Source organism: Acyrthosiphon pisum, chromosome X, assembly GCF_005508785.2.
Source record: "Acyrthosiphon pisum isolate AL4f chromosome X, pea_aphid_22Mar2018_4r6ur, whole genome shotgun sequence".
In the NCBI taxonomy this organism is placed as follows: Eukaryota; Metazoa; Arthropoda; class Insecta; order Hemiptera; family Aphididae; genus Acyrthosiphon; species Acyrthosiphon pisum.
Genome location: NC_042493.1, coordinates 10,767,125 through 10,788,790, shown reverse-complemented (window position 1 = coordinate 10,788,790; position 21,666 = coordinate 10,767,125). Strand labels below are relative to the sequence as shown.

The window sequence follows — 21,666 nt, the reverse complement described above, 5'->3', positions numbered from 1 at the left end:
ACTTCCCAAACTTCAAAAAAAAAAAATATATATATATTAAGTCAATAACAAAAATATTAGTTTGTCCGTTTTATCGATATTTGTCCTTTAACCATATTATATATATTTTTTTTATTTAAATAATGTTACGATCAATTTCGAGAAATAAAAAATCAACTCCATACTTCACTGAAAGCATAATATTATATTATATATTATTATAAAGTATAATATATATTATATACATTATACAATATATGGTATATTATTATGCTGAGGTCCGTATTCAATTAATAAGTCTTATTAGAACCAATAAAAATATTATATTTGCTCTTTATGTTCTACAATCTAAAAAAATATAAATAAATGCCATTTATTTAAAAAAATAAAAAAATAATGGTTAATGCACATAAATTATTATAATGATGCTAACACACAGATGGTATATAGTAGATTGACATGTTAATCAAAATATTATTTTATTTTAATCAAATTATTACTAAATTACCCATTGTCCATTTTTTTTCAATTTATCCATTTTCAGAAATTCACGATGATTTGATTATAAGATGAAACTAGAATGCCAATCACTTAGATTCTAGATCACAGATGAAACTGGCGTGTGTGCGCATATTATAAAGAGCTACGAAAATATGATGATCGCGCACTGGTTGGTGGTGGGCGATCATGCAGAATAGTGAAATATAGTAATATTTGTTTTATTTATAGTCCATCGATACACGGTAAAATGCAATGTGCAATATCTTCAACAATGTCTTATTTTAATTTTATTTAACTAATAGACTTGTAGATCTTAGAAATTATTATTATTACATTGTTTTCATAAATCGTGCACCAATATAGCCAAATTTGTATAATAATAATGACCTTTTTTTTTTATGGGGGAGGAGGTTAAAAACTCCCAAATGTATGGAGAAATAAATACATCATTAAAATTTAAAACCATTTAATAGCAAACCTGCCAACATACCTACATTTTAAATAATACAAAATGTAATAAATATAACTTAAAATTCACAATTATTTTAAAATAAACTATCATTATGACATTCACATTTAAAATGTACAGTGTCGATAACTTGAAATTATCCATATGAGATGAACATTTTTATATCATTATATTTGAAAGTATATTATATATGGTGATATTTTGAATTTGTTATGAACTAGTGCGATACCAGTAGCGAAAACAGTGGTCACCGTTACACCGTTATATCATGAACACAATAATTTATGGATCATGATACTGTTATTATAGCGTACCTCATTAAAATATTATTTTGAAAAAGGAAGTTGTACATTTTCATTTTTTTTTTCCAATCAAATTAGTTGAACATTATGTAATTTATTACAGTTAGATACTAGTTTGATTTAATAGACTGTGCTGTTTAGTCATAATAATGAATGATTATATTTTATCCGTAAAACCAAACATTAGGAAGTATAGACACACACCATGTCCAAGCTAATACAAAATTAGCACATGCGATACAGAAACTGAATATTGGGCACTCGCTTTGCTCAAATCGGTAAAGAATTATAGGTGATGTGCTGTACCTACTCTTGATATTATATATTAAAATATATTAAATCAATGGTACTAGAAATCAAACAATAACATCTTCAAAGTAAGTTTAGACTAGATTTTTGATAAACTTTTTCACCGCACCTTCTAGTTAAATAAAAGTTTTCACAAAAAGGTAATGCATAAAAAAAAAACAAAAAACTTTCATTTTTCCTATGTCAAAATAAAACTATAAAAAATATTAATACGTTTTGCGTATTATATAATATTATATCTTTTAAATCTTTTATTTTTAATTCAAAACCTTGAAACTCAATAGGTTGTCACTCTTATGGGTCTTACGCGGTTTAAAAGTAATAGGTACATAATATAAGCATATTTTATTATATATTTTTTTATTTTGATATAAAACCATTATTTACTAACAGCTATTATAAACGAAGATGGTCTGCCTATATTAATAAGTATATTTTATGAAAGTATTACTGTTAAATTTATTAATTTTACTAGGTATTAGATATTAGTGATACAGAAGGTTAAGTTGACTTTTGGAAAAAAAAATGTATTTTAAAACGCCATTATGTGTATAAAATATAATAATATAATTCAAAAGATTCAAGTGGATACCCATTAATAATATTTTTAAATTACCTACGAAAAAAAAACTGCAATTGTTAGTCTTCGTTTAAAAATTGTATGCAGAATTAAACTTTAAATATTTTTATCTCAAAAATTGTGTTTATGTATTTCTTAGATTTGTTGGTTAAAGTATGAAACATGTAAAAGGAAGGTTTTATTAAACTTTCAAATATTAGATATAAAAAGAAAATTTTAATGAATTTCTCATAATAATTCACAAATTTCGTTAAAATTCTAACTTCATAAAAATCATTATTGATTTACGCTGAATAATTTTTTTATTTATAATTATAAAATTTTCAAGTGTTTTGACATTGTGAAAAATGTCTTATTCACGATAGGAATAAAATATTGAACATTTTTCATTCCTATAAATGCTTAAAAAGAGTAAAAATATTTTTAACATGTTATAATAATATATAAAAAATATAGTATAAAAATGTTGTGATAATATCTGTAATTACCTATGTGTTTTTGAGTAACTACAAAAAACAATATTGGTTTTGTCATAAATTAGTATTACTTAAAAATTAGTTTTTTTCTTAATTTTTTCGACGCTTTTGAAAACTATTTGGAGTTGTTTACTCTTGACTCCCCAAAGGGCAAAGTTCCAACTAGAATCCTTTTACAACCAGAAAAAATGTAGGAGTATAAAATCAAAGTATTTTTACAGTCTCAAAAGATGACGACAGACAAAAAAACAAAATAATAAATTGAAAATAATAATATATCCTTGTAAATCAATACATTTAACGCTCCGTTATGTACCTACCTAAAAAAGGTGATGTTTTCAACCAATATAAATACATTTTACTTGGTAATATTTAGGCCATATTAATTGTTATATGATAAAAGTCGTAACCTACTCGTAACAATCTAATAACTACTATTACCATAAAAATACTAGACGTCATATACAGTATAGCAAGACTGGCATGCTTGAGGTACAGGTTGCTGCTATGACGCTATAGGGGTCTGATAAAAAAGAAATTCAATAAACACAACTCTAAATAATAACTCAAATTGTATTTTATCATATAATTAGTTTTATGAAAATTTCGTAGCCCTATGGTATCCCAGTATTCCTTCAGCTTGTCAGTCTGCTACTGCACCGCCGTATACATAAAACTCATTATCGGTCTGTTTTTTATTCATTTATCATCTTAATATAGCGGTTTATCAAAGTATTATTTTTGGAAATAAAATAAGAATTTTGATTTTAAGTACCGTCAATCGAGGTGACTTGGAACTACGAGGTGAGATGTAACAATTTGGTTTTTATTTAAATATTTCAAGATATCTATCAGGGTATTTAATATAATTTAATTACCAAGAAGTTTATTTTCAGAGTTATTTTCATGAGACAAAAAGTTAAACCAGGATTTATGAATTAAAAAGCTGTTTTTAAACCTAACTACTTACTCCGATACCTATAAGTGATTGTTATTTGTTTATTTATTAAAAGTTAATAAAACATTAAATATTTTATCGGATAAAATTCCATTTTCGTATTTATTGGTATTTGTCATATATTTAGAATCATATGGTACTGTACCTATTCTTTAATTGAAATGACGTTTGTAATGAATTTTAATTAAATTGATTGTGCCTGAAGACTGTCGACTAAGAGCTGACTTAAATATTAGACGAGAAAACGAGATACATGGATTAGTTTCCAAAATATGATTTTAGTTCATCCAAAGTTAGAACATATGTTGAGAGTATATATGAAATTAGAAAATGTAGACGGATATGACGTCTAACCAGATTAGAAAGAATTAGTGGCGAATAAATAACAAGGAATAATATATAAGAATGATTTATTTTGTTCAAAACGTGAAAGATAACAGGGTCTGAAAGTTTGTCTAATTTGTTTAATTCTTATGCGACGTGACGCAATGGCTGTAGGTTGACCGAAGGGCGTTTAGCGTGATGTGCTCCCAAAAATACAATCATAATATTATTATCAATACGATTTTAAATGAAAGATTAATAATATCAAAGTCCCAAAATATATGGATAAATAAAATACGATTTAAGCGGTGTATTATATAAAATATCACTTTTAAAGAACTTATACAGCTTCGATCCATTGATATATTATGTTCTTTAAATGTAAACATGGTTAATACATTGAAATATGCGCGTACCTTGTATATTATAAATACTTTTGGACACTAGCTGCGTAACAAAACTAAAAAAACATCCATTATTTTTTTAGAGAAGAATGAGCAAAAAAAACCCGTGCGATAAACGGCGTATGCATAATAATATTAGTGATAGCTAATATTATATCACTACTGCTGTTTTACAGTAATTAATTACAAACATTGTAAATTATTACACTTGCCGTTTTTTATGTTGATACTTAAAAAATGAATTTAATTTTTGTTTTTTTGTTCCAGTCGACATATTAGTGGATTTAGTTATGTATGATTTATAACTTATTTTTGCAATACATTATCCACTCTATGCTTAGGTGATATTACGTTTCCGTGCGAGTAGTGTTCCATTGTTTAAAAAATGTAATTATAACATCGCATTTATAACTCATCTATTTAAGTACATAGGTACTCACGAACGTAACGTGTCCTGTTTTTTGCTTCTTTGTCTTTTTTTTTAATTATTAATTTTGCAACAGAGTTAGAGTACGCCGTATACTATTTACGTAGGTATACATTGTACTCTCGCACTTTTGTTTCTGTTGAAATTACTTTAATTATACTGATATGCTGATGCAACGTGATCTACGGTTACAAATGTTGCTGAGAGTGTATTATTGTAATATAGGTAGGTACATATTATAAATAAACACAGACAGAATACTGATTAGATCCGACGAAATGTAATATTTTTCATTCGTCGATAAATAACTTTAATATTATGTTAGTTTATTATAAACAGACACAAATATTATTTTTAAATATGCAATTTTTTTTTTTAATTTGAATACAATTTATATATTTAATATTCCATGTAAAAATATTATTCATCTACTGGACGTTATTAATTACAATGCAAATCAACCATAGTCACTCTAGGCCACATTCAGTTTACTTAATTAAAAACTTTACCCAGCGCTTACTTTTCAAAAGTCATGCACAAGATTGTCAGCAGACCATTCACATTTGACTACCACGTTGCAACGATAGACCTTTAGATAAAGTGTTGGGAGATATAAGCGGCACGGCGGCATTAAAACTGTGATTTTTAAAACTAAAACACATTTTATCTTATTGTCCATATAAGAATGTCTATAATGTATTTGTGACATTTACATATACCTATAATTAATAAGTGATCAAAAAAAAATCATACATTATTTTGTTGTCAGAGTATGAAATATATTTTATGTACATTAAATAATACCTATAATGAGAACTTTCTAAAAATCAGTGGATGAATAATATCTCACCGCTTAGTCACAACAAAAAAACCGTTTTAAAAAGAAAAATTTTAGTTTTTGACATTTTAATATTGTAAAAATGAAAGTAGTAGAGGAGTTTGGTTAGAAAGTTTAAAGTTTAAATTAAATTGATAGCTGACATTATTGATATCTACTTTTACTACCATAATATTTTAATGTCGAAAAAACTATTATTTTTTATTGTATTACTTCGGAATCTTTTAATTTTGTAAATCAAAATTTTAAGTATATAATATGATGTTATAAAAATGTACTTTGTTATAATATACCTATTAGTGTTAAAAGTTGTGAATTGATAAATATTGTATACTCCTACTACCGTAATATAGTAAACTACTAAGAAATGTGGACAAATATTTGAAAAACTGTAACTAGTTTATTTGTTTTAAATTTATATTTTGAGTGCACTTATAATGTATAAGTGACAAAGATGTGGATTTTTTAAAATTGAATAGGCACATTTTTTTGTGTTTATTTATAACTATTTAAAATTAACTTTTACAAAATCTGAAAAATAACGAAAATATCCATATTATTTTGTAGTTAACATTCATAAAATGATAAATATTCATACTTAAGGTTACAACATTTTTATTACAATATTTTCCTTAATTTTTGCTGAGTGAAATATGAAATACTCAAATCATATCACCACAAATATAATATGTAGAGTTAAAAATATAACGATTTTAGTTATTATGTTGTATTTTGTAACTAAAAAAAAAATAATTAAATGTTAACCGTGGGAGCTAGATATTTTTTTCTATAGTATATTATTATACTATTTTTTTAAATAATAATATGTAGAGATCTTCAAACTACAACCCACATCAGTTCAATAACAAACAATTCAATTCGACTGACAAATTGATGAATCTATTAATAAAGGCATTTACATTGATATAATAAGTTTGATAAATAGAAGGCTGGTTTCCATTATACATGTTTCCTGTGTACCTACACGAAAAATGTTCAGTTATGTCCAACAACACGGTATCGTGGTTAATCGTGTGGTAACTTCCTAACCAACCAATCACAGTAAAGGATTTGTATGCACGTACACGCGTACGTGTATAGAGGAAACCCGCCTAAAGTGTTATAATAATCACGGTATAATATTATAGCTACTATAATATACCGTGGTAATAATATATTAAAATGTTATCAACATATTTTTATTTAACATTTTCTAGTACCTACCTTGCTACTTTTCTCAATTTAATTTGTTATTAGACCAACTTATTTAATTAATTCAAAGTTGTATGTTGTATGATTCAAATCTTAAATAATTTTCAACATATTTCTATTATTTTTCTAACGTATGTAGGTGCTGATATTGTTTTATATTCAAAGTGGAACGATGAATATATTGATTTTACGATGATGTGTCATGCGTGTTTGTTTATTGTTTTATTTATTTTTGTGTCTGTCATCACCTATCGGAGTAGTAAAAATGCTTCGATTTTCAATATTGAGTGTGGTTTCTGGTGGAAAATTAAATCTGGTTGGTACTTTGGAAGATTAAAGTAGGTTCCCAGTATATTTTAAAATGACCGGGAAAAACAAAATAATGCTTGAAAATTGTATACAAGATTTCACATAATATTAAGTTATTCTTATTAAATTTGTAATTTTTTTATGGCTAAAAATATATGAAATGTTAAATTTTTATAGCTAAGGCTTCAAAGTTTAATATAAGGTTTCTATTAAGTAGTTTAATATGCTGAAACAAATAATAATATTATATGTGTAAGTGAAGTTTTATTTTTTATAGACATTTTAAATTTGAATTTAGATGCAATTAAAAATTGTTTGAAAGAAGAATAAAGATCTTAGTTATTTTGTCGTATTTAAAAAATATTAATCGTGGGGACTAGAAAATTGACGTACATTATTAAATTTTATACAGAACTATGACATTATAAAATTCAATGTTTTTGGAAAAAAAACTAATTCAACCTACTCTATTACTATAATGTCTAATAGGTACCAAAATAAATCACTTTATAATAGGTAGCAATAAAATCATAAATATATTTATATAGTACTTATATACTATATATTACTTTTAGTAATATTATATGGTCTGAAAGATTGTCTTCACTCGTTTTTTACCTAACCTAACCTAACCTAATAAAAAAACCAGACCGGTACCCATTTGCTCACCTTTTTTATTATTAATATTTTTTTTTATTGATTCAAAACTATAAGATTAGGAAAATATTGAGTCTAAAAATTAAATTTTGTTTTTTTTTGCGATATTAATAATAACTGCTTTCATATTGCTTCAATCAATGAATAAACGATAACAGCAATATTTTCACTTTAAAAATATATTTGACATCATGTTTGTATAATTTAATTATTGTGCTTTGGTTTTAATCAACTTGGTTAGATTTGATTCAGGTAATGTTATTATATTTTAATAGATTATTTACATTTTTTATGCTAATTGACAACTACCTGTACGTAAAAAAATAACATTTTAATACATTTACTCTTTAACTTATATTTAAACAATTCTAAAATATAAATAATTAAAATGAATGACCAGTTGTGAGTTGTAATTAGTGTTCATAATTATTTTTAAGGACGTAAACTGTAATACGTTTCTTAAAAAAAAAAAAAAAACATCTACGTGAACAAAGTCAATTTTTAGTGAACTTTCAGAACCTTACAACGTATTTGCATTTGACAGATCTGAACAGACTTTTATATTATTATACTATGTATTTGTTTTTCATATACTATAAAGGGAGCTTATTTTGTAAGAAATATATTTCATAGACTATTTTATCTGGAATGTTATTCAGTTACTTACGTGCCCCTATTAGATTGATACGGACTAGTTGAGTGCACATACCCATATTATTATTTTTGATTTACGACATTGGACAAGGTTTTTTGTTCTTTTATTATTCTTTTTAAATTTCTTACGATTTTTTTCGTCAATAATATCTTTCGTGATTGAACGGTACTGACGATGACGCCTACTTGTATTATATTATATTATAAGAGTTCTCAAGGGGTCCCGATGGGAAACAATAATAATATGGGCCAGTTGACATGGAAGACGTACATTTATTTTGGGGATATTAGGTATTATACATTCTGCGTTGGCCAATAATATTAATATTATGTCGTGCTTGCAGTCGGCGTTTTTAGACGAAGTGGCAAGCAGTCGTTGTTTTGACATGATATCCTCGTGGGTGGGTGTATTTTTTTGTGTCCAATTGGTACGTAATGTAGGTTATATATTAATAACGTGTTTGACGTAGGTACAATATAATATATATAAGTATATTACATTTTTTTCTAGTGGAGTTTCAATATTATGGGTGTGGCTGAAAATCGGTTATTTGTTTAATTTTGATAAGTTCAATGTTTGTGTTGTACCTGCATCTAGTCATATATGTTATAACAAGATAATATTCGCAAATGTTTGTCTATCAATTATCATTATCATTTTATTCCACCGTATGTGAAATGGCTGTTATTATTATAATTATTATTATAATTGTTATTATTTCAGTTTACTACTGTTTTGGTGTCATTAATATACAGTAGATAATATTTATAATTGAATCCTTAATTAAGTGAATGTTGAGTACTATGTATTATTGTTAAATGTATTATTTTTAATTTTAAAATTTAGGTTACGTTACGTATATAATATTTAATAATTTCATATAAAAAATAAATATGAGCATGTTTTGTAGATGAACTTAATAATACAAATTTTGGTATATTCAAATTAATCTTTCAAAATATATTATTGAAAATTAAAGGTCCGATGCAAAATCAAGTTATGAATTTAAATTATTGAATGTTAGGGTAAATTAGGTTATTCTTTCACTTTTAAATCGTAAAATATTATAAATAAAATTTTCAAAGTTGCCTTTGTAATGTCTATGTGTATTGTAAATATTGTCTGTTTTAGTAAAATGTCAACTTATATATTCGACTTTTTTGGTGGTTTTAATAATTTAGTGATTTTAAATATTTATAAATGTTAACAAATTCGTAGACCTTCATTATTTATTTTATTCAATTCTGACACACGAGTACATATTTGCTATTTATATTTGCACTTACTCTTATTTAAAAAGAGAATATCATAATATATGAATTAATTAAATAATTAATGTATTCTTCGAAGACCAAATAATATTAGATAGCTATTCATTATTTATCGTTCTCATTTAATATAAAACAGGAACATCGATTTAATCTCAATAATAGTGTTTTCATTTTTTATTTATATGGATATCATCAGTTTGTTATTGCAATGGATAGAGGTACGTATATTTTTTTATTCGAAAAAAAAACAATTTGTAGAGATCACAAGATCCTCAGAAGTTCCATTGTACGTGTCTATCTACAAACTCATAGTAAAATCCCATAGTTATGGGAAGGTACAGTACATTATATTATATTTAGTGGTGATATTTGAAACGTTTGATCCAAGACTGAAACGTTCATCCCCGCCCCTCCTCACCGACAGACTTTTCTTTTAATTCTGCGCCATATATTATATTATCACATTTATAAGGTATTTCGATTGCAACACATGATTTTCAATACGCTCTACGATTGTCCGGTTGGTTACTATAATTTATCAATATAGGTATAATGATTCATACCATCTGAACAATTTGTTTAAGGTTTCTTTTTAAAATATTAAAATTTAACTCCACACATTAGGTTTATATAATATTATTTATCTTAAAAAAATGTATCCCCTGCTCTCTCACCCAACTGCCCCAAGCATATTTATATACTGAAACGACCGCTCTTTCGAATCCTCTTAGTTTCACAACTGTATATTATAGTTATTAATTATACGTGCATTAAAGGAATCTGCGATCACACTTTTTCCCGTAGTGGAGATCATAAAAAGTCCATTACCACATTATTAAAAAAAAAACAAAAAAAATGCTCAGAAATCACAGGATAATAATTCGTATGGTATAATAATATTATAATATTATATATCATACTCCGCGGGTGTTGTACAACAGTATATACGTTACCGTAATTTAATTAGTTTTTATTACCTGAACAGTTTTTTTTTTCAAAACGTTCATAATAGTTTATTACTTAAAATTGCTCAACCATCTTCTAAAAAAATAAACTATGTGTATAATGAGAATATAAAAAGCACCAAGAGTAATAATATAAGCTATAATAATATAATATACTCTGGCCCTATTTCATCAAGTTTGTTTATAACATTTTCTGTTTATTTATTAGCAGATAAATTATACCTGTAAAACCCTGACTAACTATTATTGCATTTAATGATACAATTAAAATTATTTTGCTATATTTTTACTATTACATTATATTACACAATACGAACAGTGTCATATGAAAGTTTAAAAAATAAGTCATTTCAACTATAAAACTAATTTAGAGAATATAATTAAGGTGAAATTTGTTTATCTTTATTACACAAAAACAAATTAATTTTATTGGTCACGTGACTGGTTACTGGACACAGGCACAGGTTATGGTTGACATTTAACATAAAACAGCTCACGTTTCTAGAGAATTATATACCTAATACATCATATTTTTTGTTATTATGATGCCTTTTTTTTCTTTTAAATTAGGTATATAAAGTTATATTTATTTTACGGTTTTTTATTTGCATTAAATTTTATCGTTTATACAATTAACATAGAACAATAATAAAGATAAATAACTATATAGGTAATAGAAAATATAGTGCGTATTGTAATTTATTAAACTAACTGCATATTTCTCTAACAATTATTATTATAGTACCTACTGGATTTAAAAATGATGATTTATTTGTTTCAACATCAATACAACATTTTTCCTTTTACTTAGGCTCGCTCTATTTTGCTCTAGTGATTAACCTCAATCATTGTGGAAGTCAAGTCAAGTAAAATAAACAGAAACTCTATTATAATAAAATTGGTATGTATTGTTTGATTTATATGATCGGTTGATGAATAGATAATTATTAATGCCTATTGACTAAGGCCTACAGATTATACTATATAGGTACCTTTTTTTTTTTTTTTTTTTTAAACCAATTACTCCAAAAGTATTATACCGAGGTCGTTACTATTCTCGGGAACTAATACTAAAATCTCAAATATTATTTTTATTCTTAAATTAATTAATTTAAGTGAATATATTTTATAAGATTGATCTATAATAATAAATATATTTGTAAACAAATACAACTTATTTTTTTTTCATATTACCTACTTTACATCAATATTAATTTGTTAATGATTCCATGATTAATACTTTTTAACTTAATCAACAATGTATTAGTTTGATATGTTAGCACATTTAGTAGATGAAGTGTAAGAACCAGCTAGTAACTTCCGCAACCAGTGATTTGGAAAGCTCTGTTTTATTATAAATAATTTAAATTAAAAAAAAAATTCGAATGTCGTTGTACTCTAAGTGCCTTATATTATTATATGAAACATAATATTTTATATATTATATTCTTCATCATAACTGGAATAATATATATATATATATATATATATGGTTAATTGTCGCCGTATTATCAGAATCTGTTCTAAAAACACAATCAGCTGACAGCAGTATTTCAAATGGTTTGAAGCTTATAAGTTACATCAGGTTTTATGCAAAGGAAGTAAATTTATCAACATTACCGCGAGTGTCAGTCTAATAGTGGCCAGATAAGGAATAAAGTAAATGTTGCCAAATATAGTGGTTGGTTGTCTTATCTTGTTGGTGTTCTGCCCAATGGTCTGTTTCCCTGACCATACAACATAATATAGGATTAAACAAAAGTATTAACCTAATAACATAGCATTATTACCGAATAGTATAGACTATAGACCATATGTTGTATCTATAACAGGAAAATAACAACGAGGAAGAGGAGTGGGATGAGGTACTATTTTTTTTTCCGTATCGTAGATATATTTAAATATATGTACAATATTGTGTCCTGACTTAACAGGTTATACAAGTATTTATACAATTTATAACTTTTATTTTACTGTCCATTGACTTTTATTTGTGCCAAAAAAGTAATTCACCATCCTTTTCTAAGTTCTTGGGTACAATTTGTGTGCCTTAACTACTTGGAAATAATAAAATAAGGTACCTATTGCCCGTTTTGATTTAATCGAACACGTACATAGCACCTAAATGAACGAACAACGAAGATTGTACACGGATACTATACTTTAATTTCATGTAAAGCGAGTGATTTACTGTTTTGAAAATATAAAGATAACCATTTAAGATGTGGTTATTCAACACTAAAATAATATTTATTTGTGGACATTTTATGTGAACTCTAAATTGGTATATTATACTATGTATATTTTATCTATAGGCATTACATCGAAGAACGTGTCAAAGTTATGATTTATCATTTCAACGTTAAAAAAAATTAAAATTAAATCTGCTTAGGTACCTAATTTTAATATTATAATTGCGGACAAAATATGTTCTACATTTTCATACTTAATTGATTAAATAATGCAAATTTAATTTACAATTCTATTGTGTAATTTCTAAACTACCATGGTAATGATTTTATTGTAACAATAACAATGTAATGATTGTGTTTAGATAACAATTTCATATTGAGGGTTTGCAGGGAACGTTCTATATAGACCCTAGACCCTTTAAGTCAAACATTGTTTGTTGAACACAACTGAAAAAAAATCGGTGAATACTTAACAGTAACTAAGAAGTGAATTGATTTTTAATTATATTCAATAATATTAGTTTTCCTCAGTAAGTTGTATAACAGCGATCTTAATTTACCCATATAAACAAATAAATATTTTCAGTTTGATTGTCACGCAGTGTGTTTCACTTTTAGTGGAATAAATATGAACCAATCACAAGTAATTTCATCTGAGATTATTAAAAAATCATATTTGAAACATGAATGTTCAAAAGAAGTCGCCCTCATACTGTCGTTGGAACAAGAATTCGACTGGTTAATTATAACCAAATTAAATCTGAGTCTTTTAAATATAGTGCACATTGTTGGGTTAAGATTGGTTACAAATCTACAATGTTTGACACTGTCACACAACAAAATAAAAAAAATCGAAAACCTCGATTGCCTCATGAAGCTGGAAGAACTAAACCTTTCATATAATAGAATAACAACAATTGAAAATCTTGATCATTTAACAAAGTTAAATGTTTTAAGCTTGAGTGGCAACTATATTTCAGAATTGAAAAATTTGGATAACAGTTCACAGTTACAAGCATTTTATATAAGCCATAATGAGATAATCGACATTAATCAAATATTCTATTTGAAACGTTTCAAGTATTTACAGTGCATGGAATTGTCAAACAATCCAGCCACCGATAATAATAGACAACTAATTGTTGATCAATTTCCAAAGTTAATATATCTGGATAATAAATATATAACGGCCGAGGAACGCTCATTACCTGTTGAACCAAACGATGAATACAGTTTAGTAGGTTCAAAAGTATTGGCAGAGTCTAACATAATACACAAAGCTTTTTTAAATGAGAATGACGGTATAACATTTTTCAATTATTTATACTACGAAGATGTTGATGGTGAATTGTTAAGTAAATGGAACTCAACTGTTAAGGTGGCTTTTGAAAAATATAAGAAACAAATTACCGATAGTGCAATGGAATTGTTTAATACAAGTCTACAAAAGTACTGTAATGTAATACCTTCAAACAATTTAAATATTTTTATATAATTATTTTTTTTCAGACTAACGGTGAGAGATGAAATGTTTTCCAAGTTTAAAATGAGTCATAACAGATTTGAAAGGAAATTAACTTATAAGAGCCGTGATATTTTAAAAGAGTTTGAAGAAAGAAGAAGAATAAGGATGGCTCCTTCTTCTCAAGAACAATCAAGTGATTTTGATTCAAATGAAACAAGTATTAGTCAGGATTCAGATAATGTTGAACATTCAAATGAACAAATTTCAATTGAATCTTTCATACCTGTTTCCGAGTCCGACATAATTGCATTGAAAATGAAATTGCACGAAAAAAACAATTATATGAATAAATCCATCACGGATATGATAAGCAAATATACAAACTTTGTAGAAGAAGAACTCAAATCATTTTTGGAGTTGTTAGTGCCAATTTTTTTTAATATGCGTGAAATTGTAAGTACCTATTCTGAAATATTGAGTGAAAACATTAGGTTGGCAGTAAATAATCCAATAAAAGTAATACCAAAGGAGTTCATTAATCATTTTGGAGATAGGTGAGTCCTTATAATTAAATCCATTTTAATTTAAATATAATATAAGATAGTTCACACAATTATAATAATATTAATATAAACATAGGTATTCTACAAAATTGTTATAGTGGCAACCTAAGTACATTTGTAATTTGTATATAGGTACAATAAATAAATAAAAATATAAAACATGTATCTATATGTTTTTCATTGTTTGTTTTATCAAAAATAATATGAGAATAATGTTACTTGATGAAAAAAAATACTTATTTAAAAAATCATATGGTTTTTAGATTTTCAATAAATGATGCTGCAGTTAAAATGTCTGATAAACACATGGAAATGATATACAAAAGGGAAGAAAAACTTAATTCTGATGCAAAAAAATGGGCTGAACAATTAATTAAAGATTTGAAAAATTCTGAAAAGCAAAGATTTTGGATGGTATTTGAAGAAATAACGAAATATTACGATAATGTATCGTCTTGGCTTAAAGCTTCAGAAGAACTATACATCTTGGACAAATTATATAACTAGGTAATAAAATGCAGTACCTGGAAATTATAATTACAGTATAATTTACACATATAATTGTTCGGAAATCGTAAAAAAATGTAGATTAACAATATTAAAAAATTAAATATTATTAAATCTGATTAATTATTGGTTTAAAAAGTTTCATTTCAAATTTTGTCCAGCAATTACCAAGTACAATACCAAAATTATACAATTACATTACATAGGCAACTTTTTTACTACGTTCAGTAAGTTACAATAATAAACCACAGTTTACAAGTAATTTACTATAACTGTTTACGAACTGGGAAAAATGTTGTAAGTAAAATTATAGATTATGAATAATGTTCACCATTTTAAATGAGTATTTCTCTTGAAGGAACCATTTTTTTAGGGGAAACTTTTAAGCATTCTCGTTCATTTCAATAATATTATATAATTATATCAAACTGTTATTGAGAAAATCGTCTAGTTTTAACAACAATAAATAGTATTAAATGATTAAAATGGTTGCTAGTTTCTTCTGTTTGTTTTGCCCACATTGGATAATGTATTGATGTTTTACATATGAGCCAAATATACAATACAAACTGGGTATAATGTAATATATTATATTTCTACCTATTATACATACACCAGATGATGCAATTGTCTATAACAACAAGTCCATTAAGACAACACACTCATTCGAATCTAAATATCTAGCCAGCACCCAGCATTTAATACAAAACGCAATAAAATTAATACACGAATGCCAACGGTAGAAAGAAGAAAATAAGCACACGAACCAAGTGCAAAGTATTAAGAATGTCAAACTGCAAACTTAATGACTTATGATTACTTCATACACCATTTGCATTGCATACAAGAACACGAACCATACATCAAGCACCATTCAAGCGAGCCCATATCGACCAATGAATCGTCACAAGCAATCACTCATCAACAAGCAAACCATCAAGTATAAAAGTTATACATCTATCAGAATAAATAACAAGCACAATAATGTGTGCTTACCTCAACAATAATATACAACAATAATATACAATAATAATTATTCGGCAATAGTCAATACGCAAGTTTCATTACAATCATGGAAGACGCACAACGCCTGAACTACAGCGCCAGGCGGCCAGCACATTGGATTCTGCGTACCAATAATCCAAGAGGGGACGAAACTAGTTATATAAAAACAACGCAGCACGCCAGAACACCATCCAGTCCATCTCCACAAGCAGAGCAGTGTGTACCTCTACGGGTACGATGCTTCTCTGCAGAGAGCCATACGAGACAGCCATCAGAAGTGGATGAGTACGCGAGACCTACACCATTCAACATCGAAGACACGACATTTCGCTCTATCCTTCCAACTACGTAAATTTCTATCATCTCTTTATTAAACGTTCAAAAGTCAAATTTAATAATTAAATTTGACTTTTGACTTTTAATAATTATTATTACATTAATTTTCAAAATATCACGTATGGTCTTATTGGTTTCATATTCATAATTTATAATAATTTAAACAAAACAAACTATATTTTTATTTACATATTACCTATACCAAATCCCTTTATGATATATACAACACCTGTTCATTTACATCCTCAAAAGGTAAAAAATCAACATTACACATATCCTGTGTGTTCAATTTATAATATAGTTAGAATAAAATACCAATAGAATAAAAAGACATTCGTTAGTGTTCGAAAGGACATCTATTTGGACGGGTTCTTTGAAGTATTGTCGTACTAAACATATTATAAGGAGAAAAACATAATATTCAATAATAATCCTGAGTATTGAACTTATAGTGTGATCGGAATACCTTACCAATAGAATAAAAAGACATTCGATAGTGTTCGAATGGATATCTATTTGGACGGGTTCTTTGAAGTATTGTGTTCTGATCATAGTATAACATTCATATACTTAAAAAACATCCTAAAACTACATCCACGATTATCAAACATCGAATACGTGTTCTTATAAATAAGTTGTGAGGTATTATATATATCAAATAAGAAAACAAATACTTATAAATAAACATTGAGGTGTTGGATAAAGCAATCAATTAGTCATAACAAAGAAAATATAAATGATAGGATAATATTATAATATCTCAATACAAATCAAGTCAAGGTAAAATTATATCCCCCATCACAGACAACTATAATACCTTGTTGTAGAATAAAATCATTTACACGTATGCCCCAACTAATTATATTCTCGTTCTAATATTCTAATATATTATCAAACTGGTTTCCAATACAAATACCATTCCCACCATTCTAAATACCATATTCCATATTACTACCTTTACACTACCCTTTTACCACTTTCTTTTTAAAATTGATTTTATTCTACGATAATAACATGAATTAGAAATCATGTTGGTAGAAGTAGACATACCTATTATAGATGCATGAATAGATGTTAACAAAAACAATACCTTTGTCTTTTGATACATGGCACAAAATTATCAAAACTAAAGAAATATATCTGTATAAAAATATAAGTTTAGGAATTATATATTACTTAATTCTCAGAGAAATCAAAAAAAAATATTTATTTTGAATCATAATTTGGTTTATTTTTTAGAATTATTTCCCGTGGAATAGTTTTCATTTCTATGAAATGAAAATCTATTACAAGGTTAATCATGTTATTATTTTAGATTCTATGTGGAGTGATAAATATATTAGCTCTAATAAAACAAGTTTTTTTTGTGTGACTAAACTCACATTTAGGAGAATGAAATATTATTGAATTATCAACAGTAAGAATAGCTTCTGAAGGTATGATACTAATAATTTTTAAAAGAACCGAAAATAACAAAATAATAATAATAATAAAAACCTAAATTTTTACACAGCCCTAGTATATGACAGAATTAATTTAATTTTAGCCTAATAAATAGATCGAAAGAATTTTCACTGAATATATAATATTTTTAAAAAATATTTTGTATTTTTTGAGCTATTTATAAACATTTTAAATTTTATATAGTTTTTTTTTTTAATTTATGTTAATAAAATGTATTATTTTATTAAAGACCTTGAAGTATAATATAAGTTTCTTAGTATTTTTTTTTGAGAGCAATATTATTAAAATAAAGATAAATAACTTGCAAATTATATTGTAGGTAATCAAAAGTTCATAAAAAAATATAATATTATTACCTAAATCGTGAAAATGTAATACAAAATTTCTAATCAGTTTTTCTTACGGGAATTAAAAATAAAAGTTCAGTGTACTATCAAATTATTTTTTTTAGATTTAAAACTTTGAAAATCAAATATCGATGCAATTGAATAAATATTTAATAGAAATATTATAACGATATTAGTTATTTTGTTTTTGTCCATAAAATATTAATCGTGAGAACTTAAGACATTCCACTGATACTCAAAATGATCGGTGTCTGTGTTCAATGAAATTTTCAAAATACTTAGAATAATTCTAAAGTATTATAAGGAACTCAAAATTTTGAGATGTTTTCATAAGTGTTTATACAAATATGTCATGCTAGGTAAAAGAGCTTGATAATTGAACAAAAAAAATACAAATACTTAAGTGTTTTTTATAGGAATTTATAAATACTAATATTTTATAATATAGGTAAAATTACGTTATAAGCGCTTCAAGTTGAGGTGCATTCAACACCCACAGGCCGAATATAAGAGAGAGGCTTTTGTTTGTTTTTTTATTTCTTCGCTGTAATTAAATTTGAAAAATCTGTAATAATTATTATATTTTATTTTCAACGTTTGAATACAACAATGAAATATAATAACTAATTATAAACTCTGATAATATGCTGATGAACACTTATCCAACAACTGTGTATTTTTTGGTAAAAAGTAAAATTTTGCTATTTTAAAACTTTATAGTCTACTAGTCGAATGAATATCATCTTACTATAGAAAATATACAGAGTGTATCTAATGTCATTGTACGTGAGGTTTTTTAATAATAATTATGGATCGATGACATAGAATTTCATTAAAATGAAAAAAAGACTTGTTTCTTTATTTTTAATGGGCAATTTTTTTATAACAATTTCAAAATGTTTAAAGATGCAGTTGTACCAATAGTAAAAACAACTTTACTTTTTCAAATGGTAACTACTATATTTCTTAATGGATTCTGGTAAAACTTTTTTTTCTGAAAATGTTGATAGGTAGTCAAATCATCAATTTTGGTTCGCTAGCTTGTTAACTATGGTCCTCTAAAATTTAGTAAAATATGCATTATTACTTTTAATTGAAATAATTGGTATATGTTTAATTTACAAGAGCTAAATAATTTTTTTCTTATAACTACCTTTTTATACACTTAAGTAGATAATCGTTAAAATTCTCAAAAAAAAAAAAAAAACTTAAACAAAATTGTTGGCAAACATAGTTCATTATTTTTATTTTAACATGCAATCATCAAAATTATTATCAATCAGTATTATTATTTTAAATTGTTATAATAGGTAATCGTAGTTAATTACTTTACAGTTACATTTTTTCCAATATCATAAATTTGGATTCTTTATAAGGTAGCTAAAGTAATAATGGTAAATTAGCAAATGGTATTCGATTGTTGATATTAATGCCTTAGGTATATATATAGAGGTTAAAAAAAAAATTGTGTAATGAAAAAAGTGCAATGTTTTGTGGTGTTCTTCTCGTAGTGGAATATACTTGAAATTTGAACCATATACATAGTTTCCCTATATTGGTAGGTATCGAATGCAAAGTATGAATTTAGGAGTTGAAATGTATAACCCTGCTAATTTTTTAGTTTTGGACATTTACATTTTATTTCATACTTTTCCTATCATAAATTCCTATCATCCTTTATTACAATAGCATTAATTTGGATTCATTATTAGGTGGCTAAGGACTAAGGTAATACCTAATGTTATTTGATTCTTGTTATAATAATATTGAAAATCTGTAATTAACTCAGATTAAAAGTAAGCCTAAGTTAGGTACAACCCTATATTAATATTGACTATTTATCTAAATATCTTCCAAATAATTTATTTTAAATTACGATTATTAAACAATTCTTTGAAAATTTCAACTGTTTAATTCATACTTTACATGCCATACCTACCAATATATAGAACTTATGGTTTAAATTTCAAGTTATAAAAGTTAGTTACGAGTATAAGAACAAATTATTTAGCTCTTGTAAATTAAACTTAAACCAATTATTTCAATTAAAAGTATTAATGCATATTTTACTAAACTTTAGAGGACCATAGTTGTTAAACTAGTGAACCAAAATTGATGATTTGACTATCAACATTTTCATAAAAAAAAGCTTTACCAGAATCCATTAATAAATAATAATATTATATTATATAATATATATAATACTATATTATAGTAGTTAACATTTGAAAAAATAAAGTTAATTTTGCTAATGGTACACCTACATGTTTAAACATTTCCTGTTAAAAATAAACAAACACGTTTTATTTTTGTTTTAACGAAATTCTATGTCAACGATCTATAATCGTTAAAAAAACTCTCGCCTACAATGACATAAGATACACCCTGTGTAATAATATAGTATTTAACACATATTCAATTTTTAAAATTTTGATATAGCACATTATTTATGTAGGTTTGTTTTCAATTTATTTATATTTTGTTGGTTCAAATTTTTGACGGAATTAATAATTTAGGTTAGTTGTCCACACAGGTATATATTGACTGTTTCCACTCTCAGCACTATTTCTAAGTGAGTATAAAATGAAATTTCAATCGCCTAGCTTTAGGGTGAAAATGAAACTGATGTACACAATGCATTCGTCGGAATAACACACTGCCAGCACCCATCACTATAATAAATCGAAATACCATTACAAAATAAAACGCATCTAAAAACGTACCCGTAAACCTAGATAATGTTGACGAAATAGATTGGATAGCAATTGAATCTTTGGAAACATAAAATAAAGAACACCATATCTGGCTTATCACCAAAAGCAAAACAATCCAGTTAGTATATAAAATCCGATAAAGCCAATTGATGGGTTCTCTATGTTAAATATGCGAATAATAAATACAAATATCGTATGTATGTGTTAAGCTAATCATGAGTGTGTGTGTTAAATTGTTGTTGTGTTATCAGACTTTAAAGAAATAAATTAGGTATATTTAAACCATAGATGATACTTAGCTGAGCTCGATTTAGCCATGCGCGTTACTCTTTAGACTACTTTACATACTGTTATTTTTCAATATTATTTTGGCATTTGTTGTTCCTACACTCAAAAGATCCACTAAAACTTTTTAAATTTTACCCTTGAACAGATTT

At 26.0% G+C, this 21,666-nt stretch overlaps 2 protein-coding genes across 2 annotated transcripts in view; one reads left to right on the top strand and one right to left on the bottom strand.

Moving 5' to 3' along the window:
* LOC100162115 (sex peptide receptor) overlaps positions 1-21,666 on the bottom strand; it is a 229,472-nt gene that overhangs the window by 121,320 nt on the left and 86,486 nt on the right. The window lies entirely within an intron of this gene.
* Positions 11,837-15,477, top strand: LOC100575600 (dynein regulatory complex subunit 3-like). The gene is made up of 4 exons (XM_003245262.4): positions 11,837-13,358; positions 13,415-14,277; positions 14,338-14,847; positions 15,120-15,477. Exons 2-4 carry the CDS (start codon positions 13,457-13,459, stop codon positions 15,361-15,363), a joined length of 1,575 nt encoding a protein of 524 aa, XP_003245310.1. The 5' UTR covers positions 11,837-13,358; positions 13,415-13,456; the 3' UTR covers positions 15,364-15,477.